The sequence below is a fragment of the Zootoca vivipara genome, chromosome 4 (assembly GCF_965207765.1).
Source record: "Zootoca vivipara chromosome 4, rZooViv2.hap1.1, whole genome shotgun sequence".
Classification (NCBI taxonomy): domain Eukaryota; kingdom Metazoa; phylum Chordata; class Lepidosauria; order Squamata; family Lacertidae; genus Zootoca; species Zootoca vivipara.
Window position 1 is genome coordinate 36,909,328 of NC_142587.1, and position 23,573 is coordinate 36,932,900.

Here is a 23,573-nt window from a genome sequence, read left to right on the forward strand (position 1 = left end):
TTGAGATATAAAATAAAAAAATCCTTCAGTAGCACCTTAAAGACCAACTAAGTTTTTATTTTGGTATGAGCTTTTGTGTGCATGCACACTTCATCAGATATAGTAACTCTTTTTCTACAAAGAACATCCAAAATCAACCACTTTAGCTTTACGCAGGTCCCGCTATAGACATGTAAGTGTGCATTATTCCAGCAGGAATTATTCCTCTATACTTATTTTTAAAAAAACAAACCCAACAACTATTGAATGAAATAAAATTCTAGGCCAAACAAACTAAATGACACAATTTCAGCCAAGTAACAGTGGCACTGCTCTGAAAGGGCAAGCTGCTTGCCTTAAGTAGGGGCATTTTCCTCACCTACCAGACAGCTCAACTCTGCCAAAAGAGAGGAAGGGGGTGGAGGTGGTCAGCTGCCTCAGTTTCTCTCTCTGCATGGGGCAAGGTGGTGGGGTGGGGGTGGATTGGAACATCTGCACTGCCTACAGAGCTCTTTTTGCTGTCTCTCTCCCCCAATACATGCCATGGGAACAGCACTGTCATTCAGGTGAGTCAAGAGAGCAACTCCCCTAACCTCTCCCTCTCTTCTCTGCACCTTCATATAGAGCAGTGAGTGAAATCCTTCCTAAATTGTCTACCAGAGAAAGGAAGCAAGTTAGTGGGCAGAGGCTTCTCTCTCTGGGCAGCATTACTAGGCCCCCAACCATCACCAAATCCTACGGAAATCCGGGGGGGAAAGGCAGCAGTGGCTGCTTTTGTAATGTGCAGCTGCTGCCTCCTCTTGGCTTGTAAGCTCTCTCTAGAGAGGCTTGTTGGTGCCCAGATAGTGAGCTGCCACCTTGCTGAGTTTCTTATCTGCACTCTTGCCCTGAGCAAGATCTGGTCTCCACAGTTTCATCGCCCAGAACAAGAGGACAGGTAAGCAACTGTAGACAGTAGCACTTGTTCTTCTAAACCAAGCACTACAGTACTCACTTTTCCAATTGCCTTGGCATGCAAGCAACAGCTGTCCTGTACCACCAGACCTTGTCTGAGCAGAACAAGGTGTTGATATGCAAGGCAGAGAGCATGCACCCAGCCAAGGAGCCCAAACCTCCCACAGGCTTCTGCAGCACCTCAGCAGCAACTGGTCAGGGGTTGAGTGCCCAGGGGGTCCTCCTAAGACACTCACAGCACAGTGGCAATGGGCACTCCTATTTTTTGCAAACACCAGGTGCAGCAATTACACACACACACACACACACACACACACACACACACACACCATACACACATAACCCATCTTCACCTCCAACTATTTGACAACCTTTCCAGAATAAAGTTTCCTCAAATAGAGAATCATGTGGCAGGAGATCTGGTCAACAACCACAGTTTTATACCATCAGCACTTGGATGCATGCGGTAGTGCAGGGAAGGAACTGAAGTTCAGCATAGGAGCATATGCTATAGTGCCAGATTCAATCCCAGCGACCGGTGGTGGGAAAAAGGACTAGCAACAAGTACAGGAACCCCACCCCGTCCCCAAAAATAAATAATAATAAAAATAGTACGCTTGCAAAATGTAGAGCCACTACGCATGTGCGAGATGTTTGGCTTTTGACTTTTGTTCCTGTCTCCAAATGCCCTACCCTGCCCAACCACCAATACCTGGAGCTGGGATGTTTCAGTTTCTACAACGAAAGTCAGCAGGATGACTCCAATCTGGACGACCCACCCAGAAGCCATGCTAACCATGCATGTTACACGGACGAGCCAGGCTGTGAAAGGCAAGCTCTCTGCGCCATGCCCGCTCTAGTCAACTTGCAGGTGAGCGCGCGGAGCAGAGGAGCCTCCCTTGACACTGGCGCAGGAACCACGTCGGCGGGCGGAGAGGATTGGAGCGGGGGGGGGGGGAACCGCGGCACAAATTAAACTCCGCGCTTCTTCCAGGCTGCACCGCGCACACACATACACGCCCAGCTCCACACCCGGAGCACCTCAGAAGCGCGGCTTCTCCGAGGGGAGCTGGCCAGGCGCTCTTGAATCCCCGCTTCCCTTCCCCGCGAGCCGCTGACTCCTTTGGACACCTCGCCCCCTTCTCCCGCTCCTGGCAGCCCGTCGAGAAAGGCGAATGCACTCACCGCGTAGTAGAGGCAGGGCTTCACGTTCAATACGGGGCCCCCCGCCAAGGCCGGAGGGGAGCCCCCCAGGTCGCCCCGGCGCTGCAGCATGGCTGTCGGGACTCCCTCGACCCCGCTTGGCGCGCGCGCGCGCGTGTGTGGTGTGTCTGCCTGTCTCACAATCCCTCCTTCTCAAACACGCTCAAAGGCGTCCCAGAGGCGGCAGCCGCTCCTCCGCCTCCCGCGGAAGCCAGCGGCGCAGCATCACCCTCGCAAACCACTTTCCGCGCCGCCGCTTCAGTCCCGCGGATCCACGACGGGGATTAAGCCAGAGCCGCGGCAGGCGAGGTTGCCGCCTCCTCGGGGCGGGGCCGCGGCATCCCGCCCTCCCAGCGGCGCTTGGCTGGGACCAGTCGAGTTGTGAGAGAGAGGAGAAAATGGGGCGGGGAGGAGAGGTGGGGGCGCTCGTAAACCCCCCTCTGCTCGGCAAAGGGAAGAGCTGCCTTTCGGTCGGCCGCCTTGACAAGGCGGAGGCAGCGGCTCCACCCTTAAGCCAAAGAGGATGCCTCTCTGTAAGTCTGTATACGAATATGCCGAGTCTGTCTTCTAAAACGACGACAGAGCCCTCTCACTGGTGGCACCCAACTGCCCATGCCCTCCTTCCCACTTGCAGGCCCACCATGGGTGCTGCCGCATGCACCCCAAAGAAAGAAAACGCACACACACACACCCCTACCCCCATGGGCTCCTGTCGCAGTGCTATTTTTGTTTCAGAGATCTTGCCCTGTTGGACACAACTTGCCCACCTAGAACAGGAGCTGACTCCTAGGGGGCAAGGTCCCTTCAAATATTTGAGGGTGGCTGGGGTAGCTCCCCAAAGATGATGGTCCCCAAAGTTGAATTTCCATTTGAATGTTGTGTATGCACACATCTTGTTATTGATTATGCAGGGTGCGGCTTACCTGCCCCCCCCAAAAAAAGTTGGCACCCCTGCCACCTAGCAATATACTTTGCCTCTTCTGTGCTCCAGGATTTAGTTTTTTCTTCAGATGCCACCACTGAGGCCTACGAGTCCTTTCCACACTTGATCATAGTTAACACAGACAGACTGGATGTCTCCAAGGGTGCTGTGACTGTTTGGATACAACTTTGTGCCTTAGACAGCCAATGCTTTTCAACAACTTAATCTCAGGGCTGTAGGTTTGAGCCCCACAAGGGTCAAAAAGTTTTCTGCATTGCAGGGGGTTGAACAAGATGACCCTCATGGTCCCTTCCAACTCCACAATTCTATTATTCTAAGGATAACTTTGCCCCAGAAGAGAGGTGATCAAAGAAAGCCAATCCCTTTATGCCTGGGTGAAGCACCAGAGCCATGGAGAAGGGCCCAGGCTAGAAAAGGAGACAAAAGCTTAGGCCCTGGGTTCCATTCGAAATGGAAGCAAGTGAAGGGGCAGTCAGCACACCAGCTTTGTCTACTAAGCTAAGAGGTGCCCGTTTTCTTTGTCTTGCCATCACTAGTGAACTGAAAATACAAAACAGACATACAAAGGTGTCAGAAATCATCGGGAGAAGGCAAGCCAACTCACATGAATGGCAAGCCGACTATTATGAATGGGCAGGCAGAGCAGACTTTAATCAAACGTGTATTTCCAGATACAGAGCAGCGGCTTAGGGCCCAAGTACCTGAAGGCACGGATAGCATGATAGTCTCCTGCTATCTCCTGCACCAAACCCTGAGGTCTAGCTAGGGATGATAGGGGTTGTACTGTAGTCCAAAAACAGCTGGAGAAACAAGTTTGGGAAGCCCTGCCCTAGATCATTGGTCTTCAACTGGTGGGTCAGGAGCTGCTACTAGGCCACAGTCTCTGGTTTAAGGTAGGTCACAAAAGCAGCACTACTGCCAGACAGATATAAGGCAAAAATAAATAAGAAACGGGTCCCAAAATACATGTTTGGGTTAAAGGTAGGGGCCTGGTCTGTACAAAGGCTGGAGACTACTACGCTAGAGGTACAATGATCACCAACTGCGTTGAGTTTTTGTCATAAACTTAGAACACACGTATGCACCCAGGCTGTTGTGACATGCTGCTATTTTGGGCTGGATCCATGGTTTGGACATCTGCCACAGTACCATTACTGTGAATTTTAAACCTTCGGCTTTTAATTTATGAAACTGATGTGCTATGAACTGACATGCAGTCTGCAAATGGAATAAAAAAAATAGCTTGGTATGAAGTTCCAAAATCAAGACCAGCACAGAATCTGGGCAGGAGGCCCATGAAGCACAGCATCTTATTCTGAACAGTGGCTAGCCTGCTGTTGCCAAGCAGACCATGAATGTGACAGTATGGTTGTATCCGCCCCCCTTTACTTTGCTGTTTAATATTTTGTAAACTGCTTTTGCAAGTTGTTGTTTTTTTTAAAAAAACCAACCAGCAACAACAATCAAGGGGTGTATTAAATTTTATGAAACAGACAAACAAGCAAACAGTCTCTCCAATCTATCATCTCCTTCCCAGTGCTTAGTATGTAGGTGTAGAAGCTCCATTTAACTATAACTCCCATAAAGAGAAAGCGCCACAGCTATAAAGAAAAAAGTCTGTATAGAAGAAGAAAAGTCATCACATAGGAACAGTACATCAATTCACTGCCATTCTGACCATTTGTGATAGATACACCAAACAACTGGTATTCAATTGCCTCTGAAAGTGGAGGTAGAACAGAGTGCTAGTCTCCTACAATAAGTTGTCTAGTCCCCTTTTAAAGCCATCCAAATTGATGGTCATCACTATATTGTATAGGAACAAATTGCACAGTGCAATTATGTGCTGTGCAAATAAGTTTTTTCTTTTGTCTGTCTTGAATTTTGCAACATTCAGCTTCCTGAGTTCTAGTCTTAAGAGATGTAGAAAAACCTCCCTCTATCTCCCCTATATCATGCACAATCATTCCTTCTAAAATCCAGGCCTGCGAATTTTTGAAGCATCATAACTAAGGTTTGCGCTTATATTTTTCTGTGGAAGGTTTACAAAATCTGTTTGGAACAAATGTTCGCTTTTATTGGAAAATGATGCTTTCATCTGGAACATTTTCTGACCTACTGGATTTAGTGTTTATATTCAATAATGACAATTTCCTGCTTCTGATTTATTCTTAGACATCCTGGGCTCTAACTAACAAAACTAGTCCCCAAATAGAATTTGGAATATATCAGCAAATGAATAACGTTTCACCTTTCCCACCCATCATTCTGCAGTTAGTTAACAACCTAGCTTATTAAACTGTGCTCTGTATGATTCCAATACACTGGTTTGTGAGCTTAAATCATTCGAAAATGATACTTAAGGATTAGAAATTACAGCTTCTAAAAAGAAGGAAGAAAACTGCAATTGCCAGCATAGTGAATTCTTCTGTCTCGGTTCTGACTACATTCATGCTGTCTTAAGACAATAATTCTGGCATAGGACCACTGTAAAACCCGCCTACTGGTTTCTGTTCTGAGTGGTAATGTGACTAATTATCAAAGTAGCTAGGTGTTTCTAAGCCTGGACTATGCTATAAGATGTTACTGTACTTTTTTTAAAAAAAGCATTAACTTTTAAACCACCTTCATCTTTGAAACAAAGAATTACGTATTTAGTGTTTTCAACTTTTCTCTAACATGCCATTACAATATCATGATAAATTAGATCATATTGTATGGTACTGTACTGTACTGTGTTTTACAATCCTATTAAGCACTATATATATATACACACACTACCCCAAAGAGGCCAAACTTGCAAACTATCTAAAAAGACATGGTTCTTCACTAAAAAGAGAAGTAAGAATCAAACAACATTTTTTTAAAAAAAGAAGAGATAAATTGATACAAGAACATGTTTACTGTACATAAATACATTTAAATGTGATTCATTCCACAATTCTATTAATATTTACTTAGAAGTAAGCCCCACTCTACTCAGTGGGGTTTACTCCTAGGCATGTGATCATTGCTGCTACATTAAGATGGCAATATGAATTCAGCTACTACAGAACTGTGGAAAAACCAGGTAGTATCTGCCCTATGCATGGGGAATAGGGTACTACTCCTTACATACCATTTACATTCGTTGGACTGGTCATGTTGTGCCTGATTATCATCTTCCAAAGCAACTACTCTACTCTGAACTTAAAAATGAAAAGCGTAATTCTGGTGGTCAACAAAAGAGGTTTAAAGACTCTCTCAAGGCAAATCTTTAAAAATGTAGTATAAACACCGACAACTGGGAAATACTGGCCTGCAAGCACTCCAATTGGAGAACAGCCTTTACCAAAGGTGTCATGGGCTTTAAAGACGCACGAACTCAGGACAAAAGGGGAAAACGTGCTAAGAGGAAGGCACATTTGGCAAACTCACTTTGATCAACTCCCACCCAGAAACCTGTGTCCCCACTGTGGAAGGGCATGCGGATCCAGAACCGACCTCCACAGTCACTTACAGACTCACTGTTAAGACCCTGCTCATGGAAGACAATCTTATTCGGCTACGAGTGATCACCAAAGAAGAAGGAAGAAGACTCCTAACATACCATTTGCAGTAGCTTTTGTTGTTTTGGTATTTCTCAATGGCATATGATCCAACTCTGAACGTGACTACGGTAACATTGGACATCGCCTTTAATATAAACAGATACACATAAGCACATTGTCACAGTCAAGAAATGAAATGTAATGCAAGGAGCGACATGATGCAATAGAATCTAGGCATTCCAAACTTAACTTTTATCTATAATTGTTCAGCTTTTTGAGTAGTCAAATGACCTTATTTGCATGAGACGCTGAGGTAATTTCAGGCAGGTGATAGATTTATACAGGGGATGCAGCGCACACAGTGTTGCCCTAAGCAAGTTGATGTCTAACATCGGCCTCAGTTCCCCATCTGCTAAATGGAAATAACGGTGGGTCCCCTCACATTATTTGGATGACAAATACACAAAAATGTTGTTGCGTCCTTTGAAAACTTAACATTCTAATGTAAGTAACAAATAGTAACCATTTTGAAATACAGTGGTACCTCGGTTTATGAACACAATTGGTTCCGAAAGTCTGTTCATAAACTGAAGCGTTCATAAACTGAAGTGAACTTTCCCATTGAAAGTAATGGAAAGTGAATTGATCTGTTCCAGATGGGTCCGCGGCATTCGTAAACCGAAAATTTATAAACCAAGGTGTTCATAAACTGAGGTTCCACTGTATATAAAAATCGGTTCTGCTATTTTCCCACTCAGCTATGATCCTTCCATTTGTAAAATAACAAAAGCTGCTTCCACTAAAGGAATGTATAAACAAAACCAATTTCCCAAGAAGAAAAGTATTGTACAAATATAGCTTGCAGCTACACTCTGAATGGAGAATGACATGCTAATCCTTCTGAGCTGCAGACTGCACGTAGAAGACATCCAGAACAGTTCCTAATGGTTGCAAGTAACCCATGAATTTTGGTTGAAAGGAGTAAGAGGAGAGGCAGATGTGTCAATAGTGAAGAAGGAATGCAAGTGAGCACTTTAGCTGCTTTGTTAGAAGCAGCTCCTCCTGGACAAGGGTAGTCTAGCCACAGCCATTCATTTTCTGGTATCTTCCTAGCTGGATTACTGTAACGTTTTTTTGTGTGATGCTGCTCTTGAGGAGAACACAGAAACGCCAAATCATGCAGAACTCAGCTCCCAGAATTTAATTTTTAACTGGTATTGTCAGATTCATTCGTATAGCTGCAATTTTAAGAAAACTGCATTGGTTACACATTTGCTTTTGGGTCCAACTCAAGATGCTGATGATACTTAACTTTAGAACCCTAATTAAACAGCTTTGGACCCAAATTGCTGAAGAAACTCCTCAGTCCATGCTAGCCTCTCTGCCAAGGCCCTGGTCTCATGTGCCTTCCTTATCAAAAGTGTGTTATGAAATAACAAAGGAGATGACCTTTTCAGTCATGGCAGCCCAGCTTTAGAATGCCCTCACTAAGGAAGCACGACTAGCATTTATTTCACTAGTCCTTCTATGCCAGGTGTTGAAATATTTTTATTTTCTCAGGCATTTATGATGGTGGTGTTCTCTTGTTTCGTAGTTTATATTTGTTGTATACCACCCTGAAATCTGATTTGATAAAAGGGCGGATTTAAAATGTTATGTAAATAAACAAGTAAAATAAAGTGATGGCTGACACATTGGTCATGGAAAGCTTATGCAAGGTTACATTAAACAAACATATCCTGAGAGCAGAGGTGTCAAATCGCTAGAGCATCTATGGTCTGGTGTTTAGCAGGGCTGGCCCACCCATCAGGCAACAGGAATACAAAGGGCAGCAGATCTAGCCTCCAAGGAATGCATTGCCCAATGTTGCTGCCACTGCTGCAGTAGCAGCAATAGCTGCAACATGCTCCTTGAAGGCTGATGGATCTGTCGTATCCTCAGCAGCTTCCCCCCAGCCACCTCCACAGCAGCCTCTTGGTGAACAGGAGGCGCTGATGGTCTCCTCCCACCCTTGTTCTCAATGAGGATCTTCACATTTTGTGGTTCTCCTCAGGCACCCAAATAGGCCAGCCCTGGTGCCTAGACTAGTGACTGAACTTCTGGATGACATGAGGCTTTAAATTAAGGCAATCTTCTGCTTTGTAGAAAACTACATCATCCAGCATCAAATACATCACAAAGCAGCGAGATCAACGGTAACATCATGAGTACTTTCTTAGAAGTTAGCCATGTCAACCTCACCTTTCATTCTCCCATGTTGTTGTTTGTTGTTTAGTCGTTTAGTCGTGTCCGACTCTTCGTGACCCCATGGACCAGAGCGTGCCAGGCACTCCTCTTGTCTTGCACTGCCTCCCGCAGTTTGGTCAGACTCATGTTCGTAGCTTCGAGAACACTGTCCAGCCATCTCGTCCTCTGCCGTCCCCTTCTTCTTGTGCCCTCCATCTTTCCCAACATCAGGGTCTTTTCCAGGGAGTCTTCTCTTCTCATGAGGTGGCGAAAGTATTGGAGCCTCAGCTTAAAGATCTGTCCTTCCAGTGAGCACTCAGAGCTGATTTCCTTAAGAATGGATAGGTTTGATCCTCATACTTAAGAATAATTAAGTAAGGACCAAGTTACGTGTCATTTCTTGTCCCAATCCTTAGACATGATCTCATTGTTTAATGAGCAACGTAACTCCAAACTCTGTGCAGTGGGCTTCACATTATCTTAATTATTCAAAACTTGCATAATCTACCAGGAACATCCTCTGTACAAGTCAAAGTTAGAATAATTGTAAACCTATACCTACTTCCCTGGGAGAAAGTCCAGTTGAATTGAATGGGACTTGCTTTTCAGTAGACATACATGTATAGGGGTTGCAATGAAAAGTACTGTAGTTAAACTGAATTGTGTCAAAGTTACTTCAGTGAGCTAATGTTCAAAGAAACTATTTTACTGAAAACATGGGAAAACATGGCTTTTTGACTACAGTCATCACTGTTGGCAAATGAGCTTATAGAACTAAATATAAACTGCGAAGAGTTAAAAACACTGGCCACAGATAAGCATGAGCAGGAATCTAGCTCCCACTGGCTTTGATTCCTTCGCTTCCCCTGCCCTCTTCCTCTGAATAATAGTCTCAAGGGAAAGTTTTGGGAATAATAATTTGAGTACTCAAGCAAAGCCAGAACACAGATAGATTGCCAGACTGAATCCTGAGAGCTGTGCCTTTAAAAGAAAAATTAAATGAAGCTTACATTCAGTCACTGAAGCTGCTCTGCAGAACAGCTGCAAGATGTTGCAAGGAAAGGAGGCCATTTACTTTCTCATTTATTCTTCTAGTGGTCCTAAAATATGTAATTAGTAATGCAAAAACTTAAGTGCTGCAAGACCTTTTATTGGTGGGGAAAGTAAAAAGTGGCAGTAGTTTTGTTTTCCTGATTTCAGGCGTTTTATTTCTACTGCCTTTGGAAAAGCAACTCTCAGTGTGGGTCCCATGCAGCGACAGAGTTAAATTAAAATCCAAGCAACATTCCAAGGATAGCAGAATGAGAGTAACCTCAGTATTGTTTTCTTAAGATCTCAAGTTGCCAACGAGGCAAAATGAAGTAATGCACTCTGTCAACATATAGCATGCTCCACAAGCAAGGTCACTTATCCATGCAATTAGAAAAAGTGTTTAAAGAGAAACTACTTAAACAGCCATAGGGAAAGTGCAGAATAGGTACCATCATTACGTGAAATATATTTTAAAGACAAGTTCTAAAGTCCCAGATGCTTCAGAAGTGGATGGACAACAGACATCCTGAAGCTACATTTTAGCTGAACACTTTTTATATTGCTTCTTGTTTACACAATCTGTTTTGGACTAGGATTTAAATATCGATGAGTTTCAAAGGGAGGAGCTTTCTCTAAATCCTAAAAAAAGCAAATCACTTTCTATGACACTTCTTTCCAGGGGAAAAAATGCTTCTCTCTTTCTGTTTTTGCAGGGCAAGATAGCTGGATGGCCTAGCCCTAGAACAGATTAAGCTGCTGTCCCACATTTGCAGACGTCTTCATATTTAAAGTTTGCTGAGCCAGACATCTTGGGGTTTACGGAGCCAGCCCAATCATAAAAGCTATTTCTACAAGCCTCAGGTAAATACACACAGTATCTATTTCATTCAAGAAAGTGCTTTTCTTTGTCAAAAGAAAATTAAGTCAGCCTTAAACTGAAATCTAAACACATTCAGTACATTTCTGTTTGTTTGTTTTTCCTCCATTTGGGAAAATGATTTCATCAAACTCACCAGTACTCTTCTCTTAAAAGTTCGTGGAGGGATGGCTAAAAATTAACAGACCACCAGTGTGGAGACGTGATGGTTTCTCCCACATAACATTCACTGTGGGTATCTATGTGTGTAAAATGCCCCTCCCCAAACATGGAAAACTCAAATGAAAGTGAAGTGTTAGAAGTCAACAAATGTGGGCTTTTCTTATTTTTCAGCGACTGATCCCCATCTAGGAGCTCCTGGCAGCACACTACAACCAGCACTTAACATTTCAGAAGCACAATGCAAGCCACAGGTAGAGTGTTTTGCTAATCCTCTTCCTGCATTTGTAATGGCAAGGCAGTTGTGCAAGTGCCCCAGCAGTCACGTGACAACACTTAATGCAGTCTAAACTTCAGCATGACAATTGCATAGTGAGACAGACTTAAACTAAATGGCAAAGGGGAGGAAATCAGCGACAGAACAGAGCTCACGGCGCACATGGCTAAAACACTGGTTATTCACTCACATCTCAAAACTGAAGCCAGATTGGAATGCTTATTACATTATTCCTATGCTTCCCAGATTTGGGAAATCAAAATGACTCCGTATTTTTAGAAGAACAACAAAAGTCAATAATCAGCTGAGCTTGTAATCAACTTTGGACAGGCCCCTGGTGCATGTGCAGTTTGGTCCCTTTGGTTAGGAAAATAGGGACAAGATTGAATGGATGAAAAAAAGCTGTAAAATCTTAATGTGTCAGCACCAGGATTCAATTTAGACACTCCCCATGTTAAATCAGAAGAAAGGCAGTTTTGGAATACAGTAAACAAAAAGAACCCAATGTACAATAATGGAAAAGAAAAAGAAATGTAACTTCTTCCCTACAGAGGGTCACAACCCTCTATTGAAATATACACTCAAATAATTTTCTGTGCATTTTCCTATTAAACAGACTTAAAAGGAACTTGCTTGAGAGTTGAAGGAGTTACTGGAATTTTCAGGTTTAAAATTAGAAAATAGATTTTTTTTTAATAACATAACTCAATTGTATGTTTGTAATGTTAACATTAGGTAGCAACCTGCATCACGGTGGAAGACAGAAGCTGTTGCCACCGCAGTAGAGAAAGCTGGTATGACAGGGTAGAAGTGGTGTGCCAGAAAGTCACACCAGTTCAAGTGTTATTGTCATAACTTAATTCCTGAAGACTTTAAGAGTGTGCTATCACTGTCTGATCAAAGTAAGTACCAATGAACTCAACGGTGCTTATTCCTAAGTAAGAAGATACTGCACAGGATTACAGTCTAAAAGACAAAGTGGTAGCAAAGTATGTACCAAGTTAAATAAGAATAAGAAATACTGATCTTTGTTCTTAGCGTTACCATGGTTGGTGTGACAGTTTTTTGGACATAAAAATGGGAGAGATTTCTTTCATGGATAATCCTATGTAATGAGCTGGGTTTCTCATTTTGAGTTCTTCAATAAAGTTTTGTATCTTCCCACCAGAAACGGCATCTGTTGGAAGATGTCTGCAAGTGAGAATTCCAGCTTTAGGTAGACCATAGGTTGTTTAAGCTGTATTTATTTATAGAACACCTGCATAAACAAGTTCTATATGAAGGTATAACAGGAACGGCCTTATATAGAATCAGACTGCATAGTCAAATAAAGGTCTCTAAGAGGACTTTCACACTCTGCTGCTGAAAATGTTTTACAGTAGAGACTACTGGTGTTATTCTGTGCAGTAGAGCTCTCTGTGGGATGTCTGGAGCACAATCATTTTTAGGGGGTGGGGATCTTAACCGCTGTACAGGCAACAAAGGATTTCTCCAAAGAGATTGCACGAGAGCTTTTCAGAGGAGAATCCACCAAAGAGATTCCAAACTGAAGATTTGAGAGCAGAAAAGGAACTCGGGAGAAGAGGGGTTGAGAATAAAAACAAACACACACAAACACACAACCCTGCCCAGAAGAGTATAAGGAGAACAGCAGCTTTCTGTCCCCATGTAGAAGTCATCCAGCAGCAACTCCACAGCCAAAGGTGTGATGGAGACGGAGTCTACAGCGGCATGTGAGCTCAGGACTGTGCAGTAAGAGACAACTCTCCATTGCAAGGGGTTGGAATAGATGACCCCTGTGTTCCCTTCCAACTCTATGAGCCTATGAGCTCACCTTTGAAAAAGTCGTTTATTGGACTCCACCTGCCCCCTTCTGTTCCTGTTTAAAGCCTTGCCAAAGTGCATGAGTTATTTTCTCTTTCCTCCCCAGTCTTTCCATAAGTAAACTCCAGGTGTCATTTCCCCAGTTATGTTGCCCACTGTTTTTTCTACCCATTCCAGGAAACATGGGGCCTGTGCCATTCTTTCCCTTCCCTTCTCCCAAAACAGTTTGAAGCAACCTTTGTCAATGTGGTGCCCTCCAGTGGTTTTGGAATACAATTCCCATCAGTTCTAGTTACAGGTAGGTAGCCGTGTTGGTCTGAGTCGAAGCAAAATAAAAAAATTCCTTCAGTAGCACCTTAAAGACCAACTAAGTTTTTATTTTGGTATGAGCTTTCGTGTGCATGCACACTTCTTCAGATACACAGATTTCAGATACACTGTGTATCTGAAGAAGTGTGCATGCACACGAAAGCTCATACCAAAATAAAAAATTCCCATCAGATGAGAGTTGTCATCAAAAACATCTGGAGAGCACCAGCCAGGTCAAGACTTTGAATCCAGGTCTCATAGTTTCTCTCCACAACAAAGGATTGCCGAGGGAAGGGGGGGAAGTCATGAGTTACCCATTTGAAACTACCATATATGCAAGGCATTTGTTATATTGCAGAGCTACCGGCGCTTAAGCAGTGGGAATCACCAAAGAGACTCAGCTCCTACATAGTGTGCTTCTCTTTTCAAGAAACCACCACAAGCTTCAGGGCCTTTGTTTGCTTAAGACAGACCTTAGAATATAGAGGGGCGAGGAATGACACCTATACGCCTTTACTCACAGAATAATCTTATGCAAATTTACAACCAACTTGGGTAAATAAGTTGACAGCAAAGATAAAAACAAATCAAGTCATGCTTGGCTATCTGCTGAAAAAGAGCAGTGTGATTCCAAAAAGATGATGTAATCTTCCAGCATCTCGGCCACATTTAATTTAGCACATCAGCTAGTGTGGCCAAAGGACATCAGCCTTCACCAACCTAGTGCCCCCCCCCAGTTGTTTTGGACTGCAACTCCCACATCATCCCCAGCCAGCATGGAAGGAGGGGGGGAATCCACCATTCACTGCTCAATGGTCTGAATATCTCAATGCCCCTTCTACATTTGACTGCATGACTTAAAACTGTCTTGTTTAGATATCTATTTGGGCATATGGACAGCTTATAGTGATCTATATGTTTAGATTAGGATTTATAGCAGATTCTTATTGTTCATGTTGGCATGCAATGTCAGTACTGTGTGCAGTCTTGATAGCTCTCTCTGTGTGTATTACACAGAGAATGCAGGTGGGCAATGAAGGTTTAAATTAAAACATTCCCTTCCTGCAAACTGGAATCCTCATAATAATTCATGCACCTTGTATTTGATTAAAAACAAAACAAAACGCACAGCACAGTTGCCAATCACACTGTTATTGCCACATATAGGTAATACTTTGATTCCCATGGTACTTCCAAATTCTACTGATGTCAAGAAAGCAAGCTGAGAGATGAACACATCCATGAAGGATGAGGACACTGAGTGAATTCATTACTCCCAGGCACTAAATATCCAAGTGTAATTTGGATATTTAATCCCAAATCCAACAATGTACCATACTGACATTCATTTTGTGACAAAATTATATTTTTGTAGAGTTACCTCTAATGTATTGTGTAATTGGCTGGGGAAAGATGTTTGCTTATATCAACGCAGAAAATTCTAGATTATTGCTAATTCATCACATTGCGCTCATTTTCATCTTGGCATTCTTGTGAAACATTAAAGGGGCTATTAAGGGAGGGTGGGATTAGCTCCCCCCTCCCCCCGTTTCAGACTATGCTTGATTATTCATTAAGGGGTGTCTATGCCGCTAATTTAGGGACCCAGGTGGCGCTGTGGGTTAAACCACAGAGTCTAGGGCTTGCTGATCAGAAGGTCGGCGGTTTGAATCCCTGCAATGGGGTGAGCTCCTGTTGCTCAGTCCCAGTTCCTGTCCACCTAGCAGTTCGAAAGCACATCAAAAGTGCAAGTAGATAAATAGGGACCACTCTAGCGGGAAGGTAAACAGCGTTTCCGTGCGCTGCTCTGGTTTGCCAGGAGCAGCTTTGTCATGCTGGCCACATGACCCGGAAGCTGTCTGTGGACAAACGCCGGCTCCCTTGGCCTATAGAGCGAGATGAGCTCCGCAACCCCAGAGTCGGACACGACTGGACCTGATGGTCAGGGGCCCCTTTACCTTTACCTATGCCTCTAATTATTATAAGCAGAGGTATAGAAACAATCTGATGCAATGTGCCAATTCAATGCAGAGCTGCAATTTAGTCTTGCACATAGCACTATCTAACCTTGTTGCAAATAACACCCAATGCTCTTTATAAGATTGTTCAATGCCTTTTAATCTTGAGGTTGAGAATGCCAAGTTATGAGCCTGTAAGACATCACCTTTATGAATTAAACCAGGGGTAGGCAAGCTAAGGCCCATGGGCCACAAGCCGTGCACGTGAGTCATTTAACCAGCCCACAAGCCGCTCCTGAACCGAGTCGCCCGATTGGTGAGCCCCCGCGGGCTGCGCTAAACCGGCGCAGCATGGTACGGGGACTCACTTCCACGGTGCTGGAAATTGCGTCTGCGCAGACACTGACACTGGAAATTGCACCTGCACCTGTGCAGATGCCGGAAATCGCAGGAGTGTGCACAATACGGCCCATGGAGGGATCTCCGCTGGAGTGAACCGGCCCAGGCGAGGTAAACCTTGCCAACCCCTGAATTAAATATGCTCAAAAGTAGTTTTACTCATGTTTAAATGGTTATATTATCTGGAGGTTATTGACCACTGGTCCAAAGGGAGAAGAAAAACAGGTATGCATCTCATACATATTCTGTCTTACTAAGTGTATGAGATACAATCAAAGTACCCCCTACATATACAAACCTGGTACATCAAGGAGAAATGAAGGCCAATTGAATTCAATTGTGTGTGCCTGATGTGATGGTGCCAGACCTTGAATATATTACGTGTCTTTCTCCCATCCAAGCTGAGTCTCAGACCCTCACGTTTGCTTGAGAAACAGTGTAAAAGCAATTGACTGCTGTAGTTTTCCATATGACACACCAAGACATCACATTTTCAGATTCTTTGATATGTTTTAGCTATGTCAAGAACAACTAGCAATTCACTTTCAGCATTCCAAACCTTTATTGACATTTATGTTGATTACTCAAGTTTCATCCTGTTTTGTCTCTTGGTATTCTCTTTTGTGTCTCAGATGAACAGCAGCATGGAAAAGCTTGGCGTGCAAAACTGGAATTTAACCCCTCATGCAAAAAAACAAGCCAATTCAAATCCAGGCACAAATTTTGTTTTTATAGCCTCTCTCAGAAATGAATAGTATGGGGTTCCCAGGCACTAAGACTGTGTGAGGAATGCCACAGTGCATAAAGGAAAGTGTCCAGTCTTCGGGAGAGGCCTGAAAACAGACTCCTAAGACCAATATTGCTGTTGGCTTCAAAGAGACGTGCTCACACACCCTACTGGCAAGAAGATACTACTATGGCTGCCAGAAAGCAGACGAAAGGTAAACGGAAGGTGAGAGACCAAAAGGTTATTTAAGCTGGGTAGGGGAGGAAATCTTACAAACAAGATATATTAAATTAAGAAACTGGAAAGCAGAGTTTGTATTCAGAATCATTCCATTTTCTTTTTAGTGGCTCTGTTTTCTTCAAAATGGCTCAGATACCACAGGTCATTCACACATTTCCTGGTGCATCTCTGCTTAGCTGCGGAAAGTCAGTTAGCCAAAATGTTCCCAGTATTTTATCAGTAACTAATGAGAGAACTGCCCAGGGCTACCAAGCAGTAACCTGGGATCCAGGGCAAAACATAGTCTTGTGGCCCTCTTACTGCACCTCCTCCCTAATCAATAGAAAACATAGAGTGGCCGCTCACCTGTCGCTCACCTGACATCACTATGACATCAGGTGATGCTGTGCTCTGAAGCCATGATTGTCAGAACTTCAAAACACAGGACTGTCTGAAAACCTTTACTTTTTGAAAGATTCCCATTCAAACCTCTTCCTGAATCAGGGCTTCTGGTTCCGCTCTGGCTTAATGGAGGCAGCCCCCATGACAGCGGAAGATCAGAGGCAAAGGAAAAGCAAGGATGATTGAGGGTAAATCATCCTTGCAAATTCCCCCCAGGGATGGGGGGGGCAGGGAGAGAGGCTTCATTTGCAATTCGTCTCAGTACATGGCTCAGTACCATGGAATGCGGGGGGCAGGGAGGCGCTGAGTGCAAAAGCACTTTGCCTGGCAAAAACCCTCCAATGCTGCCATTAAGAAGGAGAGGTTCTCCTGTTAATTAGACCTTAATTGGACTAAAATTCCGGTTGCGTGCTAGAAGACATGAGATCACAAACTACAGAACAAACAAACTGCAGAACAAACAAACTGCAAGGTCTTTAAAGTTTGAAACTGAGATAAGACAATGCAAAAGACGGAGTGGGAGGAGGGGAGCCTACGGTTACTATATTTAAAGTTTTCTTCTCTACATTTATGATTCGGCAACCCTCCTCTAAATGTTAGTTCAAATTATATTTGTGAGGATTATACAAATCATACAAGTGAGGATGGAATAAATTGTATTATAAATAAACATTAAATGGAACTGTATGTTTAAAAAGGGATGGAAGCTCTATTTTGCAAAAGGTTTACGATGGAAACATAGCTGACTCTTCCCTGTCCTTTATTATCTATGAAGTGAACTGAATAATGCTAAGAGGACTTGGAATTTAATTTAATTTAATTGGAAGGATAATTGGCCATATATCTTCAACTGGAAGAAAGGAGGAAAGGAGTCTGTGAACTTCCAAGGAACTGATAAGGTTCTTTATTGAGTCATCTGCAGTTTGACAGACCGCTCTTCTTCTCAGGCTGAGGGGGGAAATGGTGACAACAGTTTATTTACTGGGACAGAGCGACTTTTGCAGCTGTTGTTAAAGTTCTCAGTGCAAAACAACGAAACACAGGATGGAGCAATGGAGAAATTTCTAGAACAACAATGGAATATCAGCTCTGCCCAAGGCATGATGGATAACAGCAACAATCGGGGGAAAGAAAGACATAGCATCTTACAAGGACAGGAAGAAACACCACAGACAGAAAAATTGCCATACACAGGAAGTTCAAGGATATAGTTTGAGTTCCTCACTTGAAGTTTTATAAATCATTTAATGTGTCAACCCGAGTGTAAGTTATTAATATTGTAGTTGTTGTATAAGGGATTACCAGTAGCATTATGACCAGAATGTAATTGAAATTAATAAGATTTCGGAACACATAAATAAGTAAAATAATCAAATCTAGCATCTAGCACATGGGGGGGGGCACTTTAAAGAAATTATATACAGTGGTACCTCTAGTTACATTGTGTGGGTTTTGCATGGAATTCTGCTGCCTTGGCCTAGCCAATGCAGTATCTAATCCAATCCTCCCACCAGGGGTGCCAACTTGAATACAATAATTGGGGGGGGCAAGTAACCCCTACCCCATATAATTGATCACATGATGCAATACATGGACACCATTTGAATGGCAATGCCCATCAACTTTGGGGGAGCCTATAAATCCAGAGGCAGATTTTTGAGGGCCTGAGTTCTATCACAAACTTTCATTTCATTACCTGAACAGGTAAACTGAGGCAATGTCTCCTACTGTTGGCTTTTCCTTGCAGAAAAACCAGCACTAAAGTGCAACATTTCTGTAACGTTAATGCAACCGTGAATACTTTAAAATACAAACAAGTGTTTTGTTAGGGGAACAATGGGAAAAATCTGTACAAATCATGGAAGCAAAAAGGGATGGTTTTAAGACTGTCTGACAGAATCCTTTATCTACCTGATATTGTCATATTTGTAGAATTGCTTGCCTCTCCTGCACTCAAGCCTTGGGTGATTTCACAAAAAAGTATCAATCTTACCTTGAATCAAAATTTCTTAATCCAGACTTTTAGAGCTATAACTAGAGAGTCCAAAAGTTCAATAACCTTCCCTGTGCAAAAGCATTCTTATCTCAAGGACTTGAATGCATATTTGCCTCTCCAAATAACCTACATACACTCAAAGCAGAACTGCTAGGAAAGTGGAATTCTGTCAGCAGGGGTGCTAATGGGAAATGAAGTTCCTGACTCATACGTTCTTTTATGCTCCCCTTCCAGCTTCTTTAAACTTGACCTGTCCTTCCCCCTGAAATTATGCTTCCTCCCCGCAAAACAGAAAGTATGAATTTGATAAGAATTTATCTCAGGGAAGAGAAAATCCACAGGAAGGGGATGGAACAGACTAGCCCACAGGGTCAGACCTTTGAATATTTAACATGCTCTGTTCCTTAGCAGTCTTCTCCCAGCTGGAAAAGAGCTGGGAGCAGGTCTCATCTCAGCCCAAAAAACTTCTAGGCCATGTGCTGTGGGGGTTTCTTTTTGTATTACAATCTAATAAAGTTGGTGTGCCTTATGATTAAAATAAAATATATGGCCGGGGGGCGGGGGAGAGAACAGGACATTTTCTAAATGTGTCTATCATTTTATGTTAACCTAACACAAGAAAAACTTTACATACTGTACTGAGACACAAATATAACAGCCAGACCTACTCTCTAAATGAAATAAGCCCTTCCCGCAACCCCAAATTTCACTTCTGAATATAGTAATGTAGCACTGCATGCAGGCTAATGTCACTACTGGGAATGGTTTTACATTCTATTATGGTTTTATAATATTATATTGTGGACTTTCTTTTGCCCATCTTAGAATCTGGAAATTATAGCACTTTTCCCCATTATATAAATGTAGAATGTAGGGGGGGAAAGGTGACAGCTCTAAAAGAAACTCGCCTTTAATGACATCAGTAGCTATAATTCCTCATACCATTAAGTTCCTGGGCCAATTCCAAAACTAACCAAGGTGACACAGTACCTACAAATTAATCATCAGAATTGGATGGAATTCCAGATGGTGCTAAATATATTACATGCACATCTAGTAAGTCATGGACTAGACCCAAAGACAAAGGGGCTGGCAGTCTACTGATGCACAGTTCTCATGCAGACATCTGAGATAAGTGACACAAGTATGTCCACAGCAATAGATTTACTACATTTATATCTCTCCTTTCCTCCAAGGAGATTAACAGCCCTATGAAGTAGGTGGTGTTATTAGCAGTGAAATTAGGGCTACCTAGCAGACCAACCATAAAATCTCCATAGTAGTTACCCATTTCACACACATACAAAAATCATTTATATGCCACTTCTCCACTTTCTGAAAAACTGGGAGGGTTCAGAAATATGTCAAAACACCAAAAAAGTTAAACTAGTGATTTGTATTCCAGCAAACAAAGAAAATCAAATGCCGATTCAGAAAGAAAGACTGCTCTCTTCCGAAATCCCACCCCCAACAGAAATCTTTAATCTGAGGAATGAAGAAAACTTCCCAAAACTGCTAGCAAATGGTGGGGGGAGGGAGGACCCCATCCCGTGCCACCTAGGCACTGTCTCTCATCGAGGTCCAACAGGCTGAGGAAAACTTGTTGATCACCTCAGCCCTTGCGGCAACACCTCTCTGATGTCGCTCCACCACCTGCGATGGCTTTCCAGTAACACACCAATCCCTGAGCCTGCTATCAAAGCTGTCAACACTCGCAGAGATTAGGATGCCCTTAGGCTTTGACAGAGTTTGCTGCTGGCTCCAGAAGTCTTTGCTGTGGTAGCAAAGCACTGGCAAATTATGTGGCAGTGACTTCTCAGGAGTAGGTGTCAATGCTGCTGTCTGCCTCAGCCATCCAATTTTGCTACCTGAGTTGAAATGGGAACATGCTGCCCTGAACCTGTGCCGCCCGCATCCCCTTGCTGCCCCTGTCAAATCCTCGCTTACCATGGTCATGCCTGTAGCTTCTGGCGAAATCATGTGGAGGCCTTCAGAGGCCTTGAACGATCTCATGGGGCTATTTTGAGATCTCGCCAGAATCTGGAAGCTACCGCAGCTGCTCCTCTGGCCATGAGAGGGTGTGTGTCCACAGAGGTGCCCCTTGGATTCTGCTGCTTGAGGTGGCTGCCTCGGTTTGTCTCATGGATGGGACTGCCCTGGTCTCAGCCTTCCAGATAGCATCCTGCATGTGCTAGAGTCAGTACTGTAGAGCACATAGAGAGCCAACCATTTACTGACCACAACCAAGGGCCAGAACAAACCATTTGAATTCTGAAGGTTCTGAGCCCTAGAAAAGTAGTGAACAGAATCAAGGCTTCCCCACCACACATACTGTACACATAAATAAGAAACTGGCATTTGGTGCTGAAGTTGCAACTGAAATGAAATCCATACTGCCCACCCAAAAAGTATTTTAAGATATTTAGTATTGGCAATTACACCTACAGATTTCACTAATCTAGTTTGCTTTTAAAGGCACCACCAGAAAGATACTTCATTTAAAAAGTGCATTTTGGGGGAAATGTGGAAATTAAAAGACTTCACAGAAGCCCTGCTGTCTCTTTCTCTACATGAAGGTTATGGTCACACACACAACACTTGTACTCTGCAATCATGAACCTCTTTGTCACAGGCAGGAAGAAAAGAATGACAGGGTGACAGGTGCAAATTTATCATGCCAAAACAAAGTTTCATACAGGGATACAATACTGCAGTTTGAAGTGTTGGAGTTATATATTTTAAAAAGCAGCATTGTGTTTGAACTTTATTTCGCCCCCTCCCTCTCACATTTTTTCTGTTTCTTGAAAAGGCCTAAATTTATATGAACTTTTCCTGGCTTTAGATTATAACCAACTGAGCTAAGGCCCAGGTTGTTGAGCTACAACTCTTGTCAGCCCGAAAACACAACCATGGGTGATGGTGAAGATGTTGGTTTAGCTAAGCATGATGCAGAAGCAAATAGGATTAGGGAGGATCCAAGTGACTGTGCGCTCCTGGCAGAGTGCTCACACATTGTGTGGTCTCAGTAAACCATAGTTTGGCTTACTGTGTTGTTGAAACAAGTCATTGTACTATATGTCACCTAGAAGCTGTAGCATTGGTCAATTTTTAAACACTATTATTTTTAGGCACTTTAAAAAAATGTGATTACACTTGCAGTGGAACAGTTGACAAACACCTATCAATATTTTCAAAAAGATGTGCATCTATACTGGTTCAAAAACAGAAACATACACAGAACACAGTACTGAAACCAGCTACTATACAATAGCAAGATAAAGTGTTGGCATGCGAAACTTGGCCCTCCAGCTGTTTTGGGACTACAACTCCCATAATCCCTAGTTAACAGGACCAGTGGCCAGGGATGATGGGAATTGTAGTCCCAAAACAGCTGGAGGGCCAAGTTTGGCCATGTCTGGAGTAATGTGATTGTGAGGGATGGAGAAAAGGGAGGGGACCACCCACACAGCAATATCTCATTCACTGTGTGGCTCTAACACAATTAGATGGACACAGCACTAGACTCTACTTGAAGTGCAGGAAGTAAATTGTATTCCTGCCCATAGATTACAGTGGAAGAACACAGAAAGAATAAATCTAGATGTTGCTCGCCCACCCATCTACCAGAAACACAATTCAGTTTGTGGCAATACCACATTCACCAAAAGCTGAGCATTGCAACAGGGCAAATCCACAAGCTGCCCCATTATCCTGTGATTTAGTGTGTTGTATTAAAATTAACAGGAAAATGCAACTCATTATTTATGCTGTGTTTTATATTAGCTTTCCATGCTTCCACTGTAGTTCAATATTTTGAAAAAACCCTTCAGAGCTCCCAGATTTTGCCACAAGAGTGCCTTGAAATATCCATTTTCACTGGAGCACCAGCCTAAATTATCAATTACTTATACTCAACATTCATTTCCATTGTTCCAAGGAACTTTTGATGCTTAATTGCATTACCAATTATGCCAGTTATTTTCCAGAATTACTCTAAACCACATCTCTACACAGAAATTAGTAGGTTGCCCTTGTTTTTCTTTTCATATCCACACTATTTCTGACTAGTCAACAAGAAAGATACTGCACTCAGTCCTGAGAACACTGAAATTAATGAGATTTAAAATACATTTCAGAAAATATTGAGGAAGTTTACTGTAATAACTTGTACTTTCAAGCAAAATTATTAAGTGGTGGGAACAGGAAAATGTGAGATTATTCTCTAGCGTACAGAAGTTCTTATTTTATGGCAAGTTGGGCTCACAAGGGAGAGTAGGGTTTTCCCCAAATGTTGACGTGCTGTTCAAGCCACCATTGTGAAAAATATAGAGCTGGATTCATTACTGACTTTAACATCTTGTTTTCATTCTCGCTTCCAGGAATACTAACGGATGACTACTGCTCATTGCTTAAAAGAAAAAAACGCCATGGCCCTGTTCAGCAACACTAATCCTGCTACACATGGCTTTAGTTCAATGAGGCAGAAGTGTGCTTGCATAAGGGATGCTATAGTCATGCATTAAATGGGGGCTTCACACACACTGTTGTCTTACTCAAAA

The 23,573-nt window shown here is 43.0% G+C and overlaps 1 protein-coding gene and 1 long non-coding RNA gene across 9 annotated transcripts in view; one reads left to right on the forward strand and one right to left on the reverse strand.

The window, feature by feature from the left end:
* Positions 1–23,573, reverse strand: part of ARHGAP6 (Rho GTPase activating protein 6) — a 192,617-nt gene that overhangs the window by 107,881 nt on the left and 61,163 nt on the right. The window contains exon 1 of one of the 7 annotated variants that reach the window (XM_088667718.1): positions 2,119–2,666. The exons of 3 other annotated variants lie outside the window; for them this stretch is intronic. In XM_088667718.1, the coding sequence (XP_088523844.1) occupies positions 2,119–2,208 (90 nt within the window). In that variant the 5' untranslated portion in view covers positions 2,209–2,666. Of the gene's footprint in view, positions 1–1,645; positions 1,823–2,118; positions 2,667–23,573 lie in introns of those variants that run through there. 3 more of the 7 variants (XM_035116653.3, XM_088667720.1, XM_088667719.1) reach the window with 3 other exon arrangements.
* LOC148685902 (uncharacterized) lies at positions 1,675–23,546 on the forward strand. 2 transcript variants are annotated; one of them, XR_015949509.1, is made up of 6 exons: positions 1,675–1,804; positions 10,581–10,728; positions 11,078–11,157; positions 13,182–13,302; positions 16,303–16,622; positions 23,394–23,546. It is a non-coding gene; the product is annotated as an uncharacterized LOC148685902 (long non-coding RNA). The 2 variants fall into 2 exon arrangements; XR_015949510.1 differs by lacking the exon at positions 13,182–13,302.